Below are 21277 nucleotides of genomic sequence, written 5' to 3'. Positions count from 1 at the left end.
CACTTGATGTAGTTCCTAAAGCAAAATCTTGTTCAATCTTTATTCGACCAATTAATAGGGATGTGTGGATTCAAAGCCTCAGTGGTTGCATTAAATAAACTTGTTCCTTTATCAGCCATAAATGGTTATCTCTTATCTAAAAGGTGTAATGATTCCAAACAAACCGATTCGGATTTCCGTCATGGCCCAGACCCAAATGCAATCAATGCATACATGAAATGATATGTCCAAAGGCAACAATTTAACCCACATGCATTTAATTGCAATGTATGTTGACATGTATCGCCACGGCAAAACCAGAACCTGCATCCACATCACTCTTCAGTGCCAGCCAGATAAATCTTGTTGGTGGTAATCCTATGGCATTTCACGAGCAATCCGGCGATTGCTCAAGTCGCCAAGGCCCAACAAGCGTTGATAACAAGTACTTGTATGTAGTAGAACAGACTCTCGAAGCCAAGTCAGAACACGGAGAGGCACAAACAGAGCTTAAACATCCAAAAGACAGGGTGCGCCTCTCTTCATTCACTCGTGGATCATTCGTCAGCGGCCTCCATCCCTACCGCTCTGAGGCTCTACTAGGCCAGTGGAGTGTGAGTAGAAAGAGAGAATATCGACATGAAGGACAGGGACAAGGAGAGGCACACTGAGGCACACAGAGACAGAGAGACAGAGCGAGGCGGTCTAGAGAGAGAAAGAGTACCTTCCTTGCATGCCCAATACCCGGGCATAATGCAGTACGAAGAGTTCAGTTGAAAGGAGAGCGGGGCAAGAGTGGGGACTGAGGACCCTGGAGCAAATCAGCTGTTTTGTGGATCTGATCCGACGAGACAACACATTGATTTGGAGCGAAGGCTGGCGACTGAGGACCAAAGGTGAGACAGAGCTTTGTATTTATTTTTTCATTTTTCTAATCAAACACTAACTAACTAGGACACTGAGATAGGATCTTTGATATGAAAGGGTTGTTTGAAAATGACGCTTGAAGTGAGACAGGTTTGGAAATACGCCTTGCTTGTTGGTACTGATTACACAAGGCCCAGTTGCTAAATTCTATGGTTTCAAAGCTGCTGGAAACATGCTTGATCGATTGAAATGGGCGAGGTAGAGAGCATTTTTTGCATTTTTGAAGCGCAATTGATTGAACCGCATGAAATGGCCGAACATGCACATTCTTAATGGTGGTAAAGTAACCTTGAGGTCTATGCGAAAGGAAAGCGTAATCTCGTTTTGATGTCAGAACTAAAAGAAGTGACAGTTCAGTTCGGTTCAGTGTGTAATTGCAAATCTCTTTCGAGTTATTAGTTTAAGTTTGATGAATATAAATCTTTCATTTTTATATCAAATACGTTTTTCTTTTTTTTGTGAGTGACAGGATTGAGCCTCAGATTTTCTTAATAGGCAGTGTCATTGGGGGAGTTAACGAGTGAACAAATAGTAGCCATTGCAAATAGGCCCATTAGTTTCGCATTAATACCAGCTGCTTGAATTGTTTGGTAATGGGAAAATGAAATACAATTCAACCGTTTCCATGTGGTCTATGTTATTGTACTTTTCTTCCACCAATCACTATGGTTACTTTAGATATTCGTTGATGAAGGCAAATGAAGTGCATCCATACTTCGGAGGTTTATGTTTTATGGCTCTGTCTGACTTTGAGTTATGATTAGGATAAACATAGCTACTCGTATTCATCCCCCCTGACAATTCCTGCATGTTTCTAGACTTTTTTGTTGGAACATAAATAGAAAGGCGGCTTTGATCCAAATGCTCTTTTAACGTGCAGCTGGGATCAAGGTTGTGCTACTTTTGAAGCGAGATTTTCAATCAAAAATAATAAGAATGATATCTTTATTGCGACTCGTAGTCATGTCATGGCATGTCACGTTCATCAACGAATTATATCAGACTCTTTCGATGACCTGGCACGACTTTTACTTGTTACTTCGATCTTCTTACAAACGAAAGTCTAAACGTATTTACCTTCATTGTAAACGTTCTTACAATGGCACGTGTTGGGTACAATATGCCAAACATATCGTGTCATTACTTTTTCGAAAAGCCACACGCAATGTGCATGCGAGCAGATCTCGATTAGGTTCCGAGGAAATGCTTTTTTAAATCCCAATACAAATGATGTATGACATTGTCGCAATTGGTTTAATCGAAGTTATTGGCTTTTTTTGAGTAAGAAGGTTTCCCTGACAACGGGGAAAGACATGAAGATAGCAATTGTTTTCAGATTCCCCAAAGGGAATCACGGTTGACATAACACACTGGCAGGGTATAATTCTACCCTCTGATGCAAGTACAGTCGTGTAAGAATGAAAAAGATGATGAGTGCCTTTTGTGAAACAATAGTCAGATTTTCGAATTCATGAAAGAAGGGATATTTCTTGTCGCCTTAAGCACTTTATTTTTGTTTTTGAAGTGTAGTGTAGTAACAAATATGGAGGAGGTTTGAATGATCAAAGGCTCGTTTGTAGCTAATTCTTACAAATCCAGCTTGAACCATCGCATCTCATCTCGAAGTTTGAGATCGAATCCGTGATGACCAGCCTCACAAAAACCGATGACAAAGCTGTTTGTGAGAATTCACACCACGGGATCATGTGAGAAATTCTAGAGCATAAGTCATCATCTTCATCTCAAGATAATTCTAATGCCTCTCGACGGATGGAAACGAGAAGCGATGGCCGGTTTGAGTGTGAGAGAAAACTAATTGTCCACCGTTTTAGAGGAAATAAATCAAGCCCTGATCATGTTCTATTTCCAGAAAATGGCCGCCATTCCCTGATTTCTCAACCAACCCGTACACACGTACAACATTCTGGCTATCTTTGTACTGAGCATTCATTCACACACACCATCACACACTTATCCAGAAGAGAACTGGATGATCGTGGCCAAAATGGAATTGGCGACTGTTTGACAGTTTCTCAAGTCAAGTGATTGTGATAACACGGGATGGAATTGTGCTCTCAATCCAGGATAGCAACGCCAAGACTCGTTCTTGTGACTTCAGCCTTTTTTCCTGTCTCAAACAACTCTGGTTGTGGACGAAGGACTTGACAAAAAAACCGATTCATTGGGGGTCTGGATGAAGTTTCGTGATATCGTCTGCTAGAACAAGTAGAACTTGAATAGGAGGAGGATCCACATTGTCGTGATGAGGAGCATGAGCTAGTGAGAAAATGCGGTGACTTCCCAATTGAAAACAACAACCACCCTCAGAAAAACGACGAAAGCGACGACGTGATTCGTTTGATGCTCCTTTGTGCTGCCTTGCAGGAGTAAAGTCGTGCAATTTTCTCCGCGCGATTCACTTCTTTTATTTGGCCAGATCTAGCTTGACGCAAGTAAAAAGCGCAAAGTGTAAGACAAATCAAAACATCGTTACTGTGCGCTCATTGCTGATTGCCCATGAAGTAGCAACTGTAAGGGGCCTGAAAAAATAATAAAAATGCCTTCTGATAAGAAGCGCGATGATATCGAGGGTAATTGCTTCGCCGAGGCACACCAGCATGCTCGAAACTCTTTGACTCGTGATCAGAAGGTCGAAGAAGAGACATGCTTAGTGGAAAAGAGCCCTCAAGTGATCTCTCCTAAGCGAAAGAGTCCAAAGAAGACCAAGATGGTGTCTGATCCCAACACAGCCATCGCCTTCGAAAATGCGTACAAACATTACGGGAGGGGCTCCCGAAAAGTGCCCGTTCTCTCTGGCCTAAACATGACCATTCCAAAAGGTGCCATCTACGGGTTGCTGGGTCCTAGTGGTTGTGGCAAGACCACTCTCCTGTCTTGTATCGTGGGCAAACAGCGATTGAAATCCGGATCAGTGACGGTGTTTGGTGGGAAACCAGGTTCTGCCGAGTCCGGTGTACCTGGAACACGTGCCGGATACATGCCGCAAGAATTGGCTCTCTACGGGGAGTTCACAATTGCCGAAACAATGCAATATTTTGGACGTGTTTACGATCTCACGGCCGAGAAGATCCGCGAAAGAACCGAGTTCCTGCTGAATTTCTTGGACTTGCCCAAAGAGCGGCGTTTGATCATGAATCTATCGGGTGGTCAGCAGAGACGAGCTTCGTTGGCTGCAGCTTTATTGCATGAACCTGAACTTCTGATCCTGGACGAGCCCACGGTGGGTGTGGATCCACTTCTTCGCCAATGCATCTGGACCCATCTCCTGGAGATATCCAAAGCTAGTCATTTGCAGACCACCATAGTCATAACCACTCACTACATTGAAGAAGCCAGACAAGCCAATGTGGTGGGGATGATGCGATTTGGAAAGCTCTTGGCCGAGGGATCCCCTGCCAAGTTGCTGGAACTATATCATATGCCAAATTTAGAGGATGTCTTCCTGCATTTGTGTCTGGGTGATGAGGAGGAGAGGGAGAATGAAAATGCAAACAAACTTGAACATGCTGACTCACCCAAGAGTGTGGCTAGTCCAGTCAAGGTGGACAATGACTTCCATGTCCCTGAAGTACAAGTTGAGACTGTCGGTACGGAGTCCAGACCTGTAAGGGGTCAACCGAGCAACTGGTGCACCTTCCTGACCCCGCATCGGATGAGAGCCCTCCTAGCCAAAAATTTCATCCGGATGTGGAGGAACATCGGTTTCCTTATCTTCCAATTCATCATACCCACTGTCCAAGTGGCCCTCTTCTGTCTTGCCATCGGGAGGGACCCACGTGATCTCACTTTGGCCGTTGTTAATGACGAAGTACCTTCCATGAGATGTCCAAAGTTTACAACGGGTTGCATCCTTGGGGAAAAAGACGATTTTTTGGGCTCGTACGATTTTAATGAGCAACACAAAGCCAACCTGAGTTGCCGCTATTTGTCCTATATCGATGAGGCCATCATTAGGCCGAAATTCTTCGACTCCCTGGAAGAGGCCGAACTTGCAGCCAAAAGAGGTCTGCACTGGGGAGTCATGCACTTTAAAAAGAACTACACAATGGCTCTCTTTGACAGATTATTTGGTCTTGCCAACCCAGATAAACTGACCAATGAGACACTCGACATTAGTGAGATCCACGTCAGCCTAGATATGACCAACCAACAAGTAGGATATACTATTCAATTGAGATTAAGTGAAGCCTACGAGAAGTTCTCACAAGGTCTCCTTGACGCCTGCGATTTTCCAAAGGAGTTGGCCTCTTTGCCCATCGTCTTCGAAGAGCCAATTTACGGCTCCAATGAGCCCACATTCACCGAGTTCATGGCACCTGGCGTGATCCTCAGCATCACTTACTTTATGGCAGTGGGCCTGACTGCATTGTCGTTCATCATTGAACGGAAAGAAGGCCTACTAGATCGAAGTTGGGTGGCTGGTGTCACAGCCACAGAAGTCATGTTGGCCCACGTGGTGGCCCAGTTTGTTGTCATGGTCGTCCAAGTGGGCTTGGTCCTAGTCTTCATGATCTACGTTTTCAAAGTTCCAGCCGAAGGACCCCTCATTTGGATCATTCTCTTGACCATCTTCCAGGGGATTTGTGGCATGTCCTTCGGTTTGGTCATCAGTGCTGTTTGCGACAACGAGCAAGACGCCATTCAACTTGCCTTAGGATCCTTTTATCCCAACCTATTATTGAGTGGGATCATCTGGCCTTTAGAAGGAATGCCAGAAGAACTCAGGTACTTGAGCTATGTTCTACCCCAAACTTACGCTTGCGAGGCCATGAGGGGAATCTTATCACGAGGGTGGGGCATCGAATGGATGCAAGTTTATCGCGGCTACTTGGTCACGTTTGCATGGACTATTTTCATGCTCATTCTGAGCGCTGTTCTATTAAAGATCCGACGATGATACTCTCCCTTTTCTTAGGTTTCATTTTAGCTCCATTATACGTATCATACATATGAATATGTCATAGAACTTGAAACTGAAATACACTCATCAACCTGTCAAGCCAGCAGGCGCTTCGATGAATCACGAGCTAGAATGGATGGTTCAATAACCCCCTCTGAATTGTCGAATACCATCATGGACACTGTAACCGGCGTGCACAAACCCACTATCTGAGCAACAGACACAGCACGGAACACGTTCTCCATGACCTGCTAAGAAACCTGTGGGAAGGTACGAACCTCTGCCAAACATCGCCGTCAGAAAGTACGCTATGCATACGATTTGCCGCCGAACCCTGTGAGAGACTCACAGGACCAAACTCTTTTGGTACCTTGCAAATACCCACAACAAAATCGAATGAGGCGATATTGAAGTTATCAAACCATGGAGAGCAAAAGCGCTATTGCAATCCAAAATGCCCATAAACATTATGGGCGGGGGGACAAGAAACTACTCGTGCTTAAGGATCTGTGCATGAAAGTGCCCAAAGGAGCCATTTATGGGCTCCTCGGCCCCAGTGGGTGCGGCAAGACGACTCTCTTATCGTGTGTGATAGGTCAGAGCAAATTATCACATGGCACCGTACAAATCCTTGATTCCCAACCTGACAGCTCGATTGCCCGGATTCCTGGACCTAGAGTGGGCTATATGCCACAAGAGACAGCTCTCTGTCAAGAGCTTAGTATCATGGAAACTTTGCAATATTTCGGCAGACTCAATCTCATGAATGAAGCAAGTATTCGGATTCGTTGTCTTTTTCTGATCAGCTTATTGGACCTGCCCAACCCGAAGAAAGTCGTGGCCAATCTATCCGGTGGTCAGAAACGCCGGGTCTCTTTGGCAGCTGCTCTTATTCATGAACCTGAGCTCCTCATACTGGATGAGCCCACGGTGGGAGTGGATCCACTACTGAGGGAGTGCATCTGGAAACATCTTTTGGAGTTGTCCAACGAATGTCAAACCACCATTGTCATCACCACTCACTTCATAGAAGAGACCCGCCAGGCCCACATCGTGGGGATGATGAGATTGGGAAAGATTTTAGTGGAAGGCAAGCCTAACGAAATTTTGGAACAATACTCCAAGGCCTCCCTAGACGAAGTATTCCTTCAAGTTTGTATGGGTCAAGATGATCTTGACTCCACTGAACGATCCAATCGCTCAAGAGCAACTATTGAAAATGGTTTAAATCGCCAAGAGCAAGTTTATCTCAAAGAGAATGGTCAAGGTCCAAATGGTCAATCAACAGCTTTTCAATCAAAACGCCCACGTAAAACAAGAGATTGTCAATCAGGCATGAAATTCAAGAGGGTCAAAGCCTTAACAATCAAGAACTTCATCAAAATGTGGAGAAACATTGGGTCGGTTATCTTTCAGTTGCTCATTCCAGCATTCCAAGTGGCTCTATTTTGTGTGGCAATTGGCAACACCCCGAGAAACCTGGATTTTGCCATAGTGAATCAAGAAATGCCCGACTCCACTTGTGATTTCTACTCTACTGCTTGTGTCTTGGGCGAACGAGCCGAATTCATCGGGGGATACAATTTTCAAGCTCAAAACCGGGCAAATCTCAGTTGTAGATTTCTGTCCCACATTGATCAAAGTGTGATTCGATTCAAGACTTTTGAGTCGCTTGACGCTGGGGTAGAATCCACACAGACCGGCGGGACTTGGGGTTTGATTCATTTCAAGGAGCATTTTTCCGAGCGATTTTTTGACAGATTCCTGGCTTTGATTGAATCGCAGGATTTGAATGCTAGTCAAGTGGCTGAAAGTGATATCCACATTAAGCTTGACATGACCAACCAACAAGTCGGAATCACGCTTCAGATGGAACTTGTGGAAGCTTTCAAACGATTCTCCGAGGACGTGGTCGCGTCATGCAACATCTCCACCAGATTGGCTTCCATTCCACTCAGCTTTAGCGATCCCATTTATGGAGAATACAAACAAACCTTGACTGACTTTGCGGTGCCGGGGATCATCCTCTTGGTCACTTACTTCATGGCCTTGGGACTGACCACACTGGCCTTCATAGTGGAACGAAACGAGGGGTTGCTCCATCGTAACATGGTGGCAGGGGTCACGCCAACCGAGCTCATGCTGGCCCACGTCCTGGCTCAGATCTCCGTGATGACCGTGCAAATTACTCTTATGTTAGTTTACGTCATCTTTGTTTATCAACTCCCGACCGCAGGTTCACTGGCCTGCATTGCCGGGCTCACCTTGCTCCAAGGACTTTGTGGAATGGCCAACGGGCTTATGGTCAGTGCTATTAGTAACACCGAAGAGATGGGGATATATCTCTGTTTGGGCACATTCTTTCCCAACATGACCTTGAGCGGAATATTTTGGCCTTTGGAAGGCATGCCCACATGGCTCCATCAAATTGCAATTACACTGCCGCAAACTTACGCTTGCGAGGCACTCCGTCACGTCTTCTTTAAAGGTTGGGGCATGGAGTGGGTTCAAGTGTACCGTGCCTTTGCCTTGTCTATTGCTTGGACCTTGGCTTTTCTTATCTTAACAGTATTCATCTTCAAAGTGCGTCGATAAATCATATGATCCAAATGCAAATTTTTCATTGATCAACAAATCACTGCGTTTTCACACTTGTTTTAGATTTAATGCATGTTCTCTCAAATTCATCACACTATAATGACTGGAAGACGTTCGCCTATTAGCGAGCAAATGCAAGGAAACGAAGGTGCATGACCGACACACGGTACACTAGGACGGGTTTGTGAATAGCAGGGAATAGAATGTCACACATGTTCAGCTGACTGGTTAGCTTGCGATTTCATTAATTCTAGATGAGAAGCAGCGTTGCCACCACAACTGGCATTAAAGCCAAAATAATCTTTAACCAAGACGAGGATGTGAGCGAGGCGGCACTGCATTCCGGGATTTCCTGTCCGAGAGATAACAAGATAAAATTGGTGCTCCATGATTTTTTGCTCTATGTTGAATTCAATTACCTGATCATGTCGGGAAAAGCATTTGGACGGCCTCTTTCGGTATCGTTTTGGAAGGTTACAACTTTCTTGAGCAGGATCTACTGAAAATATGGAGACCATTTCAAAAATATGTTCGAAACATATCATGCTTCGGAAGATATCAATCATCACCTTCGATTGGTTTGTCTTTGTAGCTAGGCACATGACAGTTCGCACATTGTGGTTCAGAAACAATGAGCAAGCTATTGATGTTCTCCAATGTGTACAGATGGTAATCACGTTTGCATTCCTTGCACTCTTCCCCTGAGATTCTTTGGTGAAAATCATTGGCCACCAATTTGGAGTTCAAAGCCCAATAGGATGTATTAGTCGAGCATCTATGCATCCCTTCGGGCATTCGGAAGCTATATTCCGATAATGCGTCACTGGTTTCTGACAAAAACGGCACGGACAACAAGCTAAGGGGCACATATCCAAGAGACTGGAGGGAGCTCACGATCCATCGGATCAGATGAAAAATTGAGTCCAACGTTGGAATGAAGATGGAACGAGCTCCAAAGGAGCAATCGATTGCATCCGGACATAGAGCTTGATAGTTTGTTTCCACGTTTTCGACAAAGATGTTCTCATATTCCACCAGATGTTTCATAAGTTGGGGATCAATAGTCCCCAAGAAATCGCCCAACTCAACCATCGGTTGGTTACTCCCTAAAATGTTACCCTCGTGGTCGACAAGTGTGCAGATCAATTCGGTAGAGTTTTGACAACCCAACTCCGATGATTCGGGTTCCACTTCAGTGGCGTTCATTAACAATTCTTGAAGGAAGTCATGCTCGAGCTCAACTCCAACAATGCCTGGGATATATCTTAAACCCGAGGGGGACTCAATTTGAATGGCTTTGGCAACATGAACTGTCGAGGGTTGGATCTTAGTGAGGACTTCCTTATGACGATCCGGCTTCCGTTTCTTGCCAAACCGCTGATCGTCCGTCACTGCCGTATCTTGCACGACCGGAACAATTTCTTTCACGAGAAATTTGGTCACGTGCAGAACAGGCGTGCCCGGTTCCAGAGTTGCTTTTCGAAATAACGATGAATTGTACGGATTTCTCAATTGGAAATAACCATCCAAAGCGCTGAAAAGGCAAAGCCAAAATGACCCAGACTCCCTTGGAACACTTCCGATGGCTTGGACTTACTCTGGTGGATTGGCGAGAGTGAGTCCTCCATCGGTCATCACAAATTGAGATAGGATCCCTCGATTGGCCAAGAAATCCGTGGAGAGACGATCAAACCACGACTTTGCCACTTTCAGGTCCCATGCCAGGTGCTCGACTACCTCTCCAGAACACTTTTGAGCCTTGATGTCGGCCTTCATAGTCTCCAACGTGTTTTCAATGTCGACTTTGTTTTCCTGGCAATACCTCCAAGGTGCGATAAGTGCACTCTTTGGGTCCAAATTAGCAATTGCAGAGAGATCTTGGTCTTTGATGATGGCATAGTTCCAGCCTTTGTCCAAGACCACTCCAACACAGAAGTCATCGCTCCTAAGAACAGAATGAATAGATCATACGTATTTTGGACCCAATGCGTGACTTTTAACTTCTTGCAACTCACGTAAAAGACGAGTCCCCCACTGTTAAGTAATGATACTCTTTGGTGATCCCCACCAATGGATAACGATCTTCCAGGTCCATGGGATTTGTGATCTCTTTCATCTGAGCTTGAGCGGGCTGATTGATCATGGCTTCTCGAAGTTCGTCCACATCCTGACTAGAGCCTTCCACATCCGCCATGTCGATGTGAGTGGGTTCCTCCAGAAAATTTACGTTCATCCACAGGAATGGGTGGAAAACCAAGAAGCCATTTTGATTGATCCCAAAGGAGTAACCATTGGGACCAAGCTTATGAAATGGGGTCATCTCCTCAAACTTGGTGGTTGGAATGTCGATACCCACCACTCCAGCCAAAGTTTGATTATCCTTGAAATAAAATCAATTTGGCAAAGTAAGAATTAATACGATTTGTATTTTACGCAGTATAATGATTGACTTACCGAACTTGCGGATTTATTAAACACGGGTAGCGTAATGGTGGTCACAAGTCCCAGGCCCTAAATGGAGTATCACATAAAGTATAGTGAATGTCATGGTAAAACCTTGAGCTTCTTTGTATTTTAGTACACACCAAGTGATCCCTACTGAATGATGTGATTTGAAAATAGTCCCGAGCTCCTGACACCACCAAAACCCCATTCAACACTCTGGCATAATCCTGAAGGAGTTAGCGCAAACAAAATGAGAGAAAGCAAAACTGGTTAGAACACACACACTCACGACAACGTCGTTAATGATTATCTCAACCGCATTAATAATCATTGCAAACATTGACTTTTTTCTGTACCAGAACGTCAGAATAAACTGAAGAGTAAGCTAGCACATGTTCATTGTTCAGCACCACTGGGCGGGCCAACACTCCAATGTACGAGCTCTGAGGAATTCTAGAATCGTTATTGACTGCGACCTGTTTCGGCAGTGGAACAACTCACTTGGATCTTGGTGCGTATTGCTCCCATGGCGATGATAGTGGAAAAAGAACCACCAGTGGAACAAGCCATACTCTTCAGTGCCACTGTGGGCAAAGGGTGAGGACCAACAGCATAGGTGAAGATCCTCACATCCCTCGTGATCGCTTTAGACGGATCTGAATATTTTTCAATCACTGCTCTGGGGTACTCGGTGCCGCCGTCACTAAAAACCATGACTAACTTGTGGCATTCCGCCCCATCATGGCGACTTCGATTCTGTTCGAACGCTTCGTGAGCCTTATAGGCAAATTCCAAAGCTTGACTGTAATTGGCAATCTGATGATCCACTAGGTTGTCAATGCCATCGAAGAGCAAGCGCTTGTTCCGGGAGTTAGCTTGGACCAAGCTCGTTAGACAAGGGGTCACCCATGAGACATTTCTCGCAAATTGGGCCACATTTACAAAATCGTCCTCGCCCAAAGTGTTCATCATGGTCTTGGCGGCCAACTTCATGATGTCCAAGGATTGGCCGTGCATGCTTCCCGATCTAAATCATAGTGGATGGTTTAGATGTAACCCTTTAGCTTTACAAAACATGATATCAGTGCTTTTTCAATTGTTCCATACGTGTCCAATAGGATGACCACATCTTTAGGAGACACGGAGCCGTGGATGTACCATGGTCTCCGTCGGACATCATACAAATCTGGGAGATCGCCAAATGTTCTCCATCTAAGTGGATAAGTTCATGTCAATTCCAACCTTATAATGTTTAATTTTTTGAAGCAATGAAACGGGGATCGCACCTGGTGGTTGGGAACACCCGCATGTAACCATCTTGAGATCCGAAAGTTTGCCAATAGATGTCGGGAAATGCCTTTTGGTTTTCTTTGAACACGGAATCTAGCGCCTGGGTCCATCGAATTCCGTTCAAGATTTCAGGATCTGAAACAATAATTGAGAACTCTTCAGCATTCAGTATCGTCAGCGGTATTTTGACACTTGACTTCACCAATCAGACAAGACAATATATATCAGTGTAACAGAAAGAGTTTGTCAAGTGGTGCGAATATCAAGTCTAAGTGTCAAAGAAAAAATGAAGGCTTATGAGGAACTAATATCGCCAATGAGTTTGGATACGGGTTTGTTGACATTCATTTACTAATCTGCAATAGACAGGAAATATCAAGTTCAAAAAATACTTGTGATCATTGTGCTCATTCAAAATTAGAGATGAACATAAATGAAGCACCATAACGGAGCCTAATCTAAAAAGATATCCTTGAAGAGTTTAAATCTGAATTTACATATACAAAATTGTTGTTCCAAAATTTACAAACGATAAAGTTCTCAGTTGGCCCATCTCTACCCCTTACAAATCAATATGCTCCTAAGCCCAAATTGAAAGGATGCGCTGTTATTATGAAAATTTATAAAGCAGACAGATATGTCCTTTTCGCCTCGGACCAAACTCCACCAAAGATCTTATCTTGAGGTACGAAAGATTCAGACAAATTTGAAAAAAAGTCAAGGATATCCAACGGAGTTTTGTAGTGCTCTTACATTAAAGAAGGTCTAACTACAGACCGAAGTGCAAATAAAATATAAGTACGTCCAAGTCAATACATTGGTGTTAGACTTAATGCTAATGAAACATATCTGTCCATACAGGGAATAAAAAGCAGTTACGGCTTGATCATGCTTCTACAAAGCTTGGCAAATCCAAAATTGGCAAAAATCAGTGGTTTAATGTAAACTCATGTGTACAATGCACAACCAAGCAATGCATGATGGTTAGGTCGTTTCAGAGCTTATCTTATGGGTGTGAGAATGAGCTACTACCTCTGATAATATATGTTTCTTGAATGGCGAACCGAGACTCTTGTCTCCAGAATAGATTATTCTGACACAGGTCACAGACTGAGGTGCATGTGGGGCATATCTTTGTCATCTGAATGGGATTATCTGCGAGTGAGAGATGGGACAAACATTCACTACAATTCATCAACGAGGACTGGTTGAAGATAACGTCACGAAAAATGGAACTCTGATAAAGTTTGACGCTTGGACTACACTCTTTCCAATGAGATCACACGATGTAGATAACTAACCAAGCTTTTCAGAAAGTACTTTTATGGTCCTTACTACCCGATAACGAATAGTGGCATTGTTTTATGATCATTTAATGCTCTATTCCCAATTTCATATATGACATGTGGTGTTTTGTTATCCATTGATGTTATGATATTGCACTACAGGGTGCTAGAAAGGAAACAGAACGGAAATCGGAAGATAGATGTAAACCAAAGAAACATAAATTCAACCAAATCAATACCGATTTAGGAAATGATCAGCCAATCAACGTTCACTTTAAATCCAGTTCTAAGAATTGACTGATGCAGTGCTCAATAGACAAGAAAATTAGTAACTTCAAAGTATCAAATAGAGTAGAACAGGGAATCGGTATAAAATCATAATCGTGACCTCAAATAAGCATTTAGGCTGGATGGGCTGACCTTGACTCTGAACTCTGAAGACATGTGTCCATACCTTTTCGTCTTACTCGAAAATGATTTGACGTGGCCTTGAAGGTTTCAGAAGGCTGTTGCAAAAACCAACAAGTTCACAATGTTTGCCCTTTCTGCAATGTTTTTGTCATCTATGAATTTGAGCTCAAAATTGGTCAATTGTGAACTCTGAAGACATGTGTCCATACCTTTTCGTCTTACTCGAAAATGATTTGACGTGGCCTTGAAGGTTTCAGAAGGCTGTTGAAAAAACCAACAAGTTCACAATGTTTGCCCTTTCTGCAATGTTTTTGTCATCTATGAATTTGAGCTCAAAATTGGTCAATTGTGATGTATGTATTCGTCATACCTTTTGTTTTAAACTGAGGTTGAATTAGGAAATTCCATGATACACATTTACGTATTTTAAAAGGGTGTTTCTAAAGCAAAATGCATTCGCTTGATAACTTTGCCATTGTGGGTTTAATACCGTAGGTAACAAAAATAAAAGTATTACGGGGCCTATTTTGAATGGATGTTGCAAAATTCAGTTTCTGCTATGGTTGGTCATGATTGAGCAAATAACATTTCGCCCAAGCATGTTGACGTTACATGTCCCAAGTTCAGATTGAACTGCTTTAATAAAGTTATATAAGTGTTGGGGATTATATGACAAGAAGCGGCACGAAAGGCCGCGAAAAAAAGACCCCACAAAAAACGTGCAATTTTGCATCGTAAGCGACGTCCAAAAACTGTTTGATGTTAATTTCATGGATTGTCAAATGAGGTTATTTTAGGGCAGGGAGGCGTCAAATTCTTGATCAAAATAGAAATAGCTTAATCATGGTTATCCCAGCAGAAATTTAATCTGGCAACAGGTGCAATAAATAACCTTGACAATATTTCTATTTTTGCAGCCGAAGTTGTTAAACGACAAAATCCGAAAAATCACTAGCCGAATCCATTTCAACATGAAAGCACCTCGTACATGAAGCATTCAAAATGGATCGATAGCCATTATTTTTTCTTGCTCGAATTAGATGAAAAGGTTGAAGATTTTGTGGTTTCGACTTGTTCGTATATAAAAAACTGTGTCGTAGTTTTTAGCCTTTAGAACGTAAAAAAGTAAGAGGCAGACACTGATTTTGTTAACCAAAGTAAATTAATCTAAACGTAAACTAAAGCTAACACATATGCTATTGATAAGATAACAAACCAAAAAGGAGGACGGTTTCTAACCAATTTCGTAAACACGTTTTAAAACCAGCCAACCATTTTAAACAGCACAACATGGTTTGATTCCACCAATGTCCTTCAAAGGCTCTTCCAGTCATTGTCTATGTATTCCAACATCAAAAGCTAAATTGCCCTTTAACCTCTTAGAGGGACATTTTGCCACAAGAACCAACCTTTCCACCATTGGCGATACTTATCCACCAGCCCTGAGAATAGCAGGAATTTATATTGCAAGTCAAGATTGATAGTTTAAGTCGACCCAAACTCTCTCTTTGGAACCAAAAAGTACCTGAGATATGTTTTTAAGAAATTCAGAGGAAGCCTCATGCATTTGAAATTAAGAAGCATTATGGTTTACTTACAGCCTTCGTAAATCTCAATAGGAATATGAACCCCAGATTGTTGGCGAGATATATCTTGTCCAAAATGTCTGCTTGGTTCCAATTGACCTGAGGCATTCTTCAGATCATTCATATTCACATAGTTAACTCGAGGAAGCACCAAATCCTCGTCATATTCATAATCTTCAGTGGCGGCCTCGGCTCCTTGTTGAAGTTTCTATAAGAAATAGCAATTATTCTTTTATGGGGCTGTTCCTGACCAAAAAGGGCTCGTGGGGCTTAAATAATATTTGCTTTTCTTTCTGTGGGGTTTTCAAACATGGGCGAATATTCGGTACAATTTATGTTTTTGACCAAATCGAGGCTAACAATAGAATCACAACGGCAGATCACAAGGAAGGGCCCAAGCAGAATCAAAATCGATTGCTCTCGAGAGAAGCATTTAAAATTAGTGATATTTCCTCGACAGTTGAAGTTATAAAATTAGTTACAAACATTTTTTTTTCCTTTTCTATTACAGGAAAACAATAGTAGCTAACCAACTCGAGAGGACAAAGCGCCCAAAGCGGCAGCATCGAGCTCCATTTCAGAGATCCTATTCAATAATACCAATATCAAAAGATTGTGTCCTAATGGTATACTAAAAATGTCACACTAAACACACATATAATAGCGTGGAATTAAGGCTGCCGCCATTTTTTTGCATTTTCAGCCAAGTACTTGGCGATTACTTTTTTAATGGACAAGTCGGAACTGTTTTCTATGTGGATCACCCTAGGTTTGATTAAAAATTAATAAGAATAAATCCAAACAGAAAAAACAACTTGAAAATGCGCATCTAGACAGGAAAATTGAACAAGAAACCATACATTCCATGGACTATCTAATGAATCTTTCGGGCTATCTATGCTTTCTCAAGCCGGGAATTATGGCTTCGTACCGGTAGCTGGTGTTAGGGAGACTAAGAACTTTCTCACAATCAGATCCATTTCCTCTTTTTGATGTTATAAGATTGATCAACAAAGCAAACCGAATCAAAAACACAGCTGTTTAAAAGATTTGAAACCATAGTTTTGGACTCCTAATGCATAATTTGAAACTATTGTTTTGGACTCCTAACACATAAATTGAAATGCCCAGTTCATCTCCAACTTCATAAGCTCGCCACCCTGTGCCAAAACAGCTACACGTGACATTTTGTAGGCTTCTTCAGCAGCGAGCAAGTATTTAGAGGAGATAGAGGCCAGCCACATAACGTGGGAGAAAGGACCAGGCGGAAGATTGAAGAGGAGGGTTAGGCCGGATTCGTTTCAGCCTACATGTACTGTACTGACTGTCAAGCCAGAGAGCCTCCACACAGCCTCCACCAAATCTTAAAGCCTGAAGGCCCAAGATAGGGAAGAATCCAGTCGACTTCGCACCCCCTCTTCCAATTTTTTGTACCTTGGGGTACAAGGAATCCACAAGGGGATTTAAGGGCCATTGATCACAAGTTGAAAAGCGACTGAAAGAAAATGAGCTCGACGGTTCGATTTCTGAGTGGTCGGAGGACGAAATCCTCGGGATTTGCCTTACGGTGGATCTTCATTGTGTGCTCGGTTTCCTTCGTTTTGCTCCTGAAGTCCAATGGATCCATGGCCAATCAAGACACTTTCTTGGTAAGACACACCTTGTTCAGGATGTGACTCGATCAGAGGTTCATGAATGACAACTCTATATCTCTCAATTAGGATCCGGATGACGTGAATGATTTTGCTGAATTTGACCTGGACGAAGAGGAATTTGAGAATGTGAAACGAGAAGACAGAGGCCAGGCTAAGAAACCACCTTTGGACGAGGATGATGATTTTGACGATGAAGAGGAAGAAGAGGAGGGCCAAGCCGACCCCGTGGCCTCTGATGCCAAAGCCAAAGTCAAGCCCTTTGACCAAGGCCTGGATGAAGATGAGGCTCTGGTGGAGGATGACGATGAGTTTGCCCATTTTGCCGATGATGAAGAGTTTGAAGGCTACGGCTCGGATGAAGGGTTTGGCAAGAAACCCGCCGAGAAGACCCCACCGCCCAAGACCATTAAGATTACCAATGTGCCAGCCCATTTGCGCAACAACTGGGAAAGCTACTACCTTGAGATCTTGATGGTAGCCGGGATTGTGGTCTACTTTTTGAACTTCTTCACTGGCAAGTCCAAGAACCACAAGATCGCCTCGACTTGGTTCGAGAGCCATCGGCCATTGCTGGAGAGCAACTTCGCCTTGGTTGGCGACGACGGCTCCAAGAACATTGAGGAGATTGACACGCCTCTCCTGAAGGAATCAGAGCACCTGTTCACCCTCTGGTGTAGCGGGCGGGCAGGCTGTGAGTCCATGTGTGTGGATCTCAAGTTGCTCAAGCGTCAAGACTTGGTGTCCGTGATTGCCAACATCATGAAGCCCGCTCACGATCAGGTTCACATTCGTGTGAACATGCACCCTGATGATATGGACTCGTTTGTGTTCTGTTTGGCCCACAAGAAGGCGGCCACCAAGCTCAGCAAAGAGATGAATGACTTGTCGTCGTTTTGCCCGGAGCGGCGTTCAGCTGAAAAGTACGGCGTTCCAGCCCAATTTATGCTCATGGCCGAGATGGCCGAGGTGTCCTCTGCCATGCTGGATAGCAAGATGATAGCTGTTTTAAATAAGTATCCCGAGTCTATTGATAGCATTCACATCTCTGATCAGTTCACCGGTCCCAAGCCCCAAGACGACCAGGTGCCCGAGGAACTACCCAAGGGTAAGAAGGTGCTCATCTTCGCTTTCAACATTCCCTTGAAGAAAGTGCAAGTAGAAGAGGCCGTTGATAACATGAAGCACTTGCTCCTCCTCGTCTTCTACATGGTCGATAAACTACGTCGTTATCGTCTGAGCCGTGAAGGCAAGAACAAGGCCGAGAAGAATCGTGCCAAAGTGGCCGAGGCCCATTGGAAGTCCATCCATGTGGCTCGGGCCGAAAAGGCCCAAGAGGAAAGAGAACGTAAACGTCGCGAGTTGAAGGACAAGATCCGAGAAATCGAGGATCCCGAGCGTCAACGAAAATTGGAGGAACGCGAGGCTCGACGGGATAAGAAGAAGGCCGCTCCCAAGATGAAGCAGCTGAAAGTGAAGGCCATGTAGAGCGGGCGAATATACCAAACCCTTTTTGTTAATATGAACGAACTCGATGGTGTCACTAGTTCAGGCTATACAATAACGCGTTGCCACAGTTTTCGGGGCATTACACTCACCCTATTTGATTCCTTTCCGGTTCATGGTTAGCTCATGTTGCGGGGATTTCCATGAGCGAATCCCCAACTCCGTTTTATAGTTCAATAAATTGTTCCCATCCATTTCGACTGCTTACCTTGAGTGCTTCTATGTTTTTCCGGAAGTGTTCTCCAATATCAGCGGCTAGTTTCTCGATGATGGCCTTTCCATCGGCGTGGTTGATTTCGACGTTTTCTAGATTAGCTTTATAGGCCTGAAAAACAGAATTAAATACTACACGTTAAGTTCTTCACACGCATTAATAATAGCAACGGAATGATGAACGATACATTTCAACTCAAATGTCCCATAAACTTACCTCTTGTAGACCCCGAGCGTTTGTCAGATCGCCCTTGCCCGAAGTGATTTCGTAGAAGGTCTGATCTAGTTTGGAGGCCCATCTTTGAACCCTGCAATATATTGGATTGGCAATTCATCGACGTAGCCATGCAAATCTGCATGTCTGATTGGTCGATCACACTCACGTTTCTTTACTTGGAAAGGTTTGGGAGTGTCCCAATCCCCACCAATAGCTAGCGGCAATCAAAGTCAACAATATCGGGGCCAATTGAACCATAATTTTGCCTTCAAATCCTCGACACTACTCATTTAGTTTCACTCAACTCAACATGATAGTCAGTTTATTCTGTGGAGAGTTCCTTCCTCCTTTTCCTCATCAAAGTCGACGTTCAATTCCAACAAGAAAGAAGAAAGTCCCTGGATCAAGTCAGACGTCTAGCTCCATTTGGAGGCTGGCTGTCAGCTGCCAAACTCCAAGGTGAGGTCGGACCGGCTCCAATAACTCTAGTCCTAAGCGGGTGTCCTCGAGAGGCCCTTCTGACGGCCAGAGAGGGAGGGAGAGCTCACGATCAAGAAAGGCCAGTAGCATCCTTCGTATGATCATTCAAGGCGGTATGCATGCATTTCGTCAAGAGGGAACAACATCCTTCATCAGAGGAGATCATCAGAACGCGACCTTTGAGCATGGATGTGTAACAAAAGCGAACACGAGGAACATCGTTTATTTTTTGGAGTTTCAAATAAATGGCAAGTCGTTGTACAAAGAAATCGAGTCGTACATGGGCAGAGTTGGGTAATATAAGGAGTCTTCGGTGCTCGTTTCGTCTTCTTTATCCATATCATTATTAGCTTTGTTCATTTGAGTTTGCCGCCAAAGTGTCCATAAGAAAGTGAGTAGGATTCCAACCAGTCCCATCAATAAAGTCAGGGTGGCCAATGCGAGGCCAAAAGCCTCCCATCGAAGAAGGTTCATTTTGGAGTTTCATCGACCTAGATCGGTGGCATGGCTTCATTTGTGAACACATTCAGAATAAATGAAGAAAAAAGTAATCAACTTACCCTGATTCATGGCGATTGCCGGAAGGTCTGGAGCAAATCACGAAAGGATAATGCACAAGCAAAGATAAAAGGTTCACTGAGGATATGTGTTTTTTCTTCGCAGATGTGTCTCTACGTTTCTCACGGCAGACAAGAGTGAAGAGACGATGGGATTTTTTGTTTAGCGATGTCATTTGTTGGTTTCGAGAGAAATCGCCTCTTTCACTGGAGTCGGAATCATGTGCATCGAGAAGACGAAGCACACACTGGTCATTGGCGATTTCTTTCTCCGCGAAACTATTCAGATTCTTCCCCGGAACTTTCATGCCAAGGTAGCAACGCAACCTCTAAAAGATAACTTTCATGCCAAGGTAGCAACGCAACCTCTAAAAGATAGACTCCTTTCTTGGTCAATGCATAGTTTTCGCTCTCAGACACGATTTGAATTGGTGTCAACATCTTCATTTTCTGAGAAATTTCAAATTCCATGTGAAGACTCTTGAACTTTTGCACCAGACACGACATTCTTGATTGGCATTGCAACTTCATGAAGCAAGGAGTAATGCCGCGTTCCTGAACCAAGCCTTTGAACCATCTGACTCGATCTACGTAGTAAACTCTCTAATCTAGGGAATCACTTTCCTACGTGTGCATGTTGACAGTGGTATTTTGAGTATTCGTTCAATTGCTTTGGTGTTAAGAAGATTAGAAGAAGTGTAAAGTGACCATTACAGCCGTACGTAAAAGCTTTTTGGTACAAACACTTGTTTGACATTTCGCTATTATCGCCTCTTTTAATGTAACAAACTCCTCCTCGCCAACTAAAAAGCCACTAGGAATCCTGAATAATATGTACATGAAAGGCTGAATTAGTCATAGACCTTGATGCTCTCTTTTAGGTGAAATACGTTTGAATGAGAAAGTCAAATCAAGCTTTATTTGGGTATAGCTAGAAAATTCGACAATCTGACATAAAATGATTGGTTATTGGTTCGAAATATCCGTGAAAGGAGGATTAGTTAGGTTGGATCAGTGCTAGAGGGTGAGTCCGGATTCAAGTCTTTTACTCAGATATGAATAAATTTTCTGATCTCGTTATAATATATTATCAGTGTTTCATTAGATATCTTCCGAAAACTATGGGAACAGGACTTCGTTTCAGTTGAATTATGGTTTTGATTCGCCCTTGGACGGAGGTGGAATAGCTTTGATTAAATAAGTCTTATA

The 21277-nt window shown here is 43.5% G+C and overlaps 4 protein-coding genes and 1 long non-coding RNA gene across 9 annotated transcripts; 3 read left to right on the top strand and 2 right to left on the bottom strand.

Moving 5' to 3' along the window:
• Positions 1–639: 639 nt before the first annotated feature.
• Positions 640–5931, top strand: LOC131886440 (ABC transporter G family member 20-like). The gene is made up of 2 exons (XM_059234777.1): positions 640–875; positions 2777–5931. Exon 2 carries the CDS (start codon positions 3464–3466, stop codon positions 5822–5824), a length of 2361 nt encoding a protein of 786 aa, XP_059090760.1. The 5' UTR covers positions 640–875; positions 2777–3463; the 3' UTR covers positions 5825–5931.
• Positions 5932–6074: 143 nt separating this feature from the next.
• LOC131886441 (ABC transporter G family member 20-like) lies at positions 6075–8422 on the top strand. The gene has a single exon (XM_059234778.1). It carries the CDS (start codon positions 6251–6253, stop codon positions 8420–8422), a length of 2172 nt encoding a protein of 723 aa, XP_059090761.1. The 5' UTR covers positions 6075–6250.
• LOC131886439 (voltage-dependent calcium channel subunit alpha-2/delta-2-like) lies at positions 7046–19416 on the bottom strand. Of its 5 annotated transcripts, none has more exons than XM_059234773.1 (15): positions 19198–19416; positions 19032–19122; positions 18810–18926; positions 15456–15651; positions 13193–13315; positions 12157–12295; positions 11978–12082; positions 11372–11897; positions 11227–11313; positions 10880–10936; positions 10441–10805; positions 10023–10370; positions 8995–9959; positions 8845–8924; positions 7046–8777 (listed from the first exon to the last, which is right to left on the bottom strand). In XM_059234773.1, the coding sequence occupies exons 1-15, from the start codon at positions 19287–19289 to the stop codon at positions 8676–8678; spliced, it is 3393 nt and encodes a 1130-aa protein (XP_059090756.1). In that variant the 5' UTR covers positions 19290–19416; the 3' UTR covers positions 7046–8675. The 5 variants fall into 5 exon arrangements, with proteins under 5 accessions (XP_059090756.1, XP_059090755.1, XP_059090757.1 ...); XM_059234772.1 differs by lacking the exon at positions 11227–11313 and adding an exon at positions 11011–11097; XM_059234774.1 differs by lacking the exon at positions 11227–11313 and adding an exon at positions 11011–11097 and having other exon boundaries at positions 8845–8921.
• LOC131886443 (PAT complex subunit CCDC47-like) lies at positions 16652–18795 on the top strand. Its single transcript, XM_059234780.1, has 2 exons — positions 16652–17092; positions 17165–18795. The coding sequence occupies exons 1-2, from the start codon at positions 16949–16951 to the stop codon at positions 18581–18583; spliced, it is 1563 nt and encodes a 520-aa protein (XP_059090763.1). The 5' UTR covers positions 16652–16948; the 3' UTR covers positions 18584–18795.
• Positions 19417–19718: 302 nt separating the features above from the next.
• Positions 19719–20677, bottom strand: LOC131886451 (uncharacterized). The gene is made up of 3 exons (XR_009373919.1): positions 20435–20677; positions 20072–20395; positions 19719–20002 (listed from the first exon to the last, which is right to left on the bottom strand). It is a non-coding gene; the product is annotated as an uncharacterized LOC131886451 (long non-coding RNA).
• Positions 20678–21277: the final 600 nt, after the last annotated feature.

The sequence above is a fragment of the Tigriopus californicus genome, chromosome 9 (genome assembly GCF_007210705.1).
Source record: "Tigriopus californicus strain San Diego chromosome 9, Tcal_SD_v2.1, whole genome shotgun sequence".
Taxonomy (NCBI): domain Eukaryota; kingdom Metazoa; phylum Arthropoda; class Copepoda; order Harpacticoida; family Harpacticidae; genus Tigriopus; species Tigriopus californicus.
Note: the sequence above shows the minus strand (reverse complement) of the source record. Positions and strands in the feature narration are given on the sequence as shown.

Excerpts from the sequence above, each read along its gene's own strand:
- LOC131886440 (XM_059234777.1), top strand. The coding sequence starts at position 3,464 with ATGCCTTCTGATAAGAAGCGCGATGATATCGAGGGTAATTGCTTCGCC.
- LOC131886441 (XM_059234778.1), top strand. The coding sequence starts at position 6,251 with ATGGAGAGCAAAAGCGCTATTGCAATCCAAAATGCCCATAAACATTAT.
- LOC131886443 (XM_059234780.1), top strand. The coding sequence starts at position 16,949 with ATGAGCTCGACGGTTCGATTTCTGAGTGGTCGGAGGACGAAATCCTCG. Across the intron at positions 17,093-17,164 it reads CCAATCAAGACACTTTCTTG|GATCCGGATGACGTGAATGA; the intron begins GTAAGACACACC and ends TCTCTCAATTAG.
- LOC131886439 (XM_059234773.1), bottom strand. The coding sequence starts at position 19,289 with ATGGTTCAATTGGCCCCGATATTGTTGACTTTGATTGCCGCTAGCTAT. Across the intron at positions 11,898-11,977 it reads GTGGTCATCCTATTGGACAC|ATCGGGAAGCATGCACGGCC; the intron begins GTATGGAACAAT and ends ACTATGATTTAG. Across the intron at positions 9,960-10,022 it reads ACTCTCGCCAATCCACCAGA|CGCTTTGGATGGTTATTTCC; the intron begins GTAAGTCCAAGC and ends TTGCCTTTTCAG.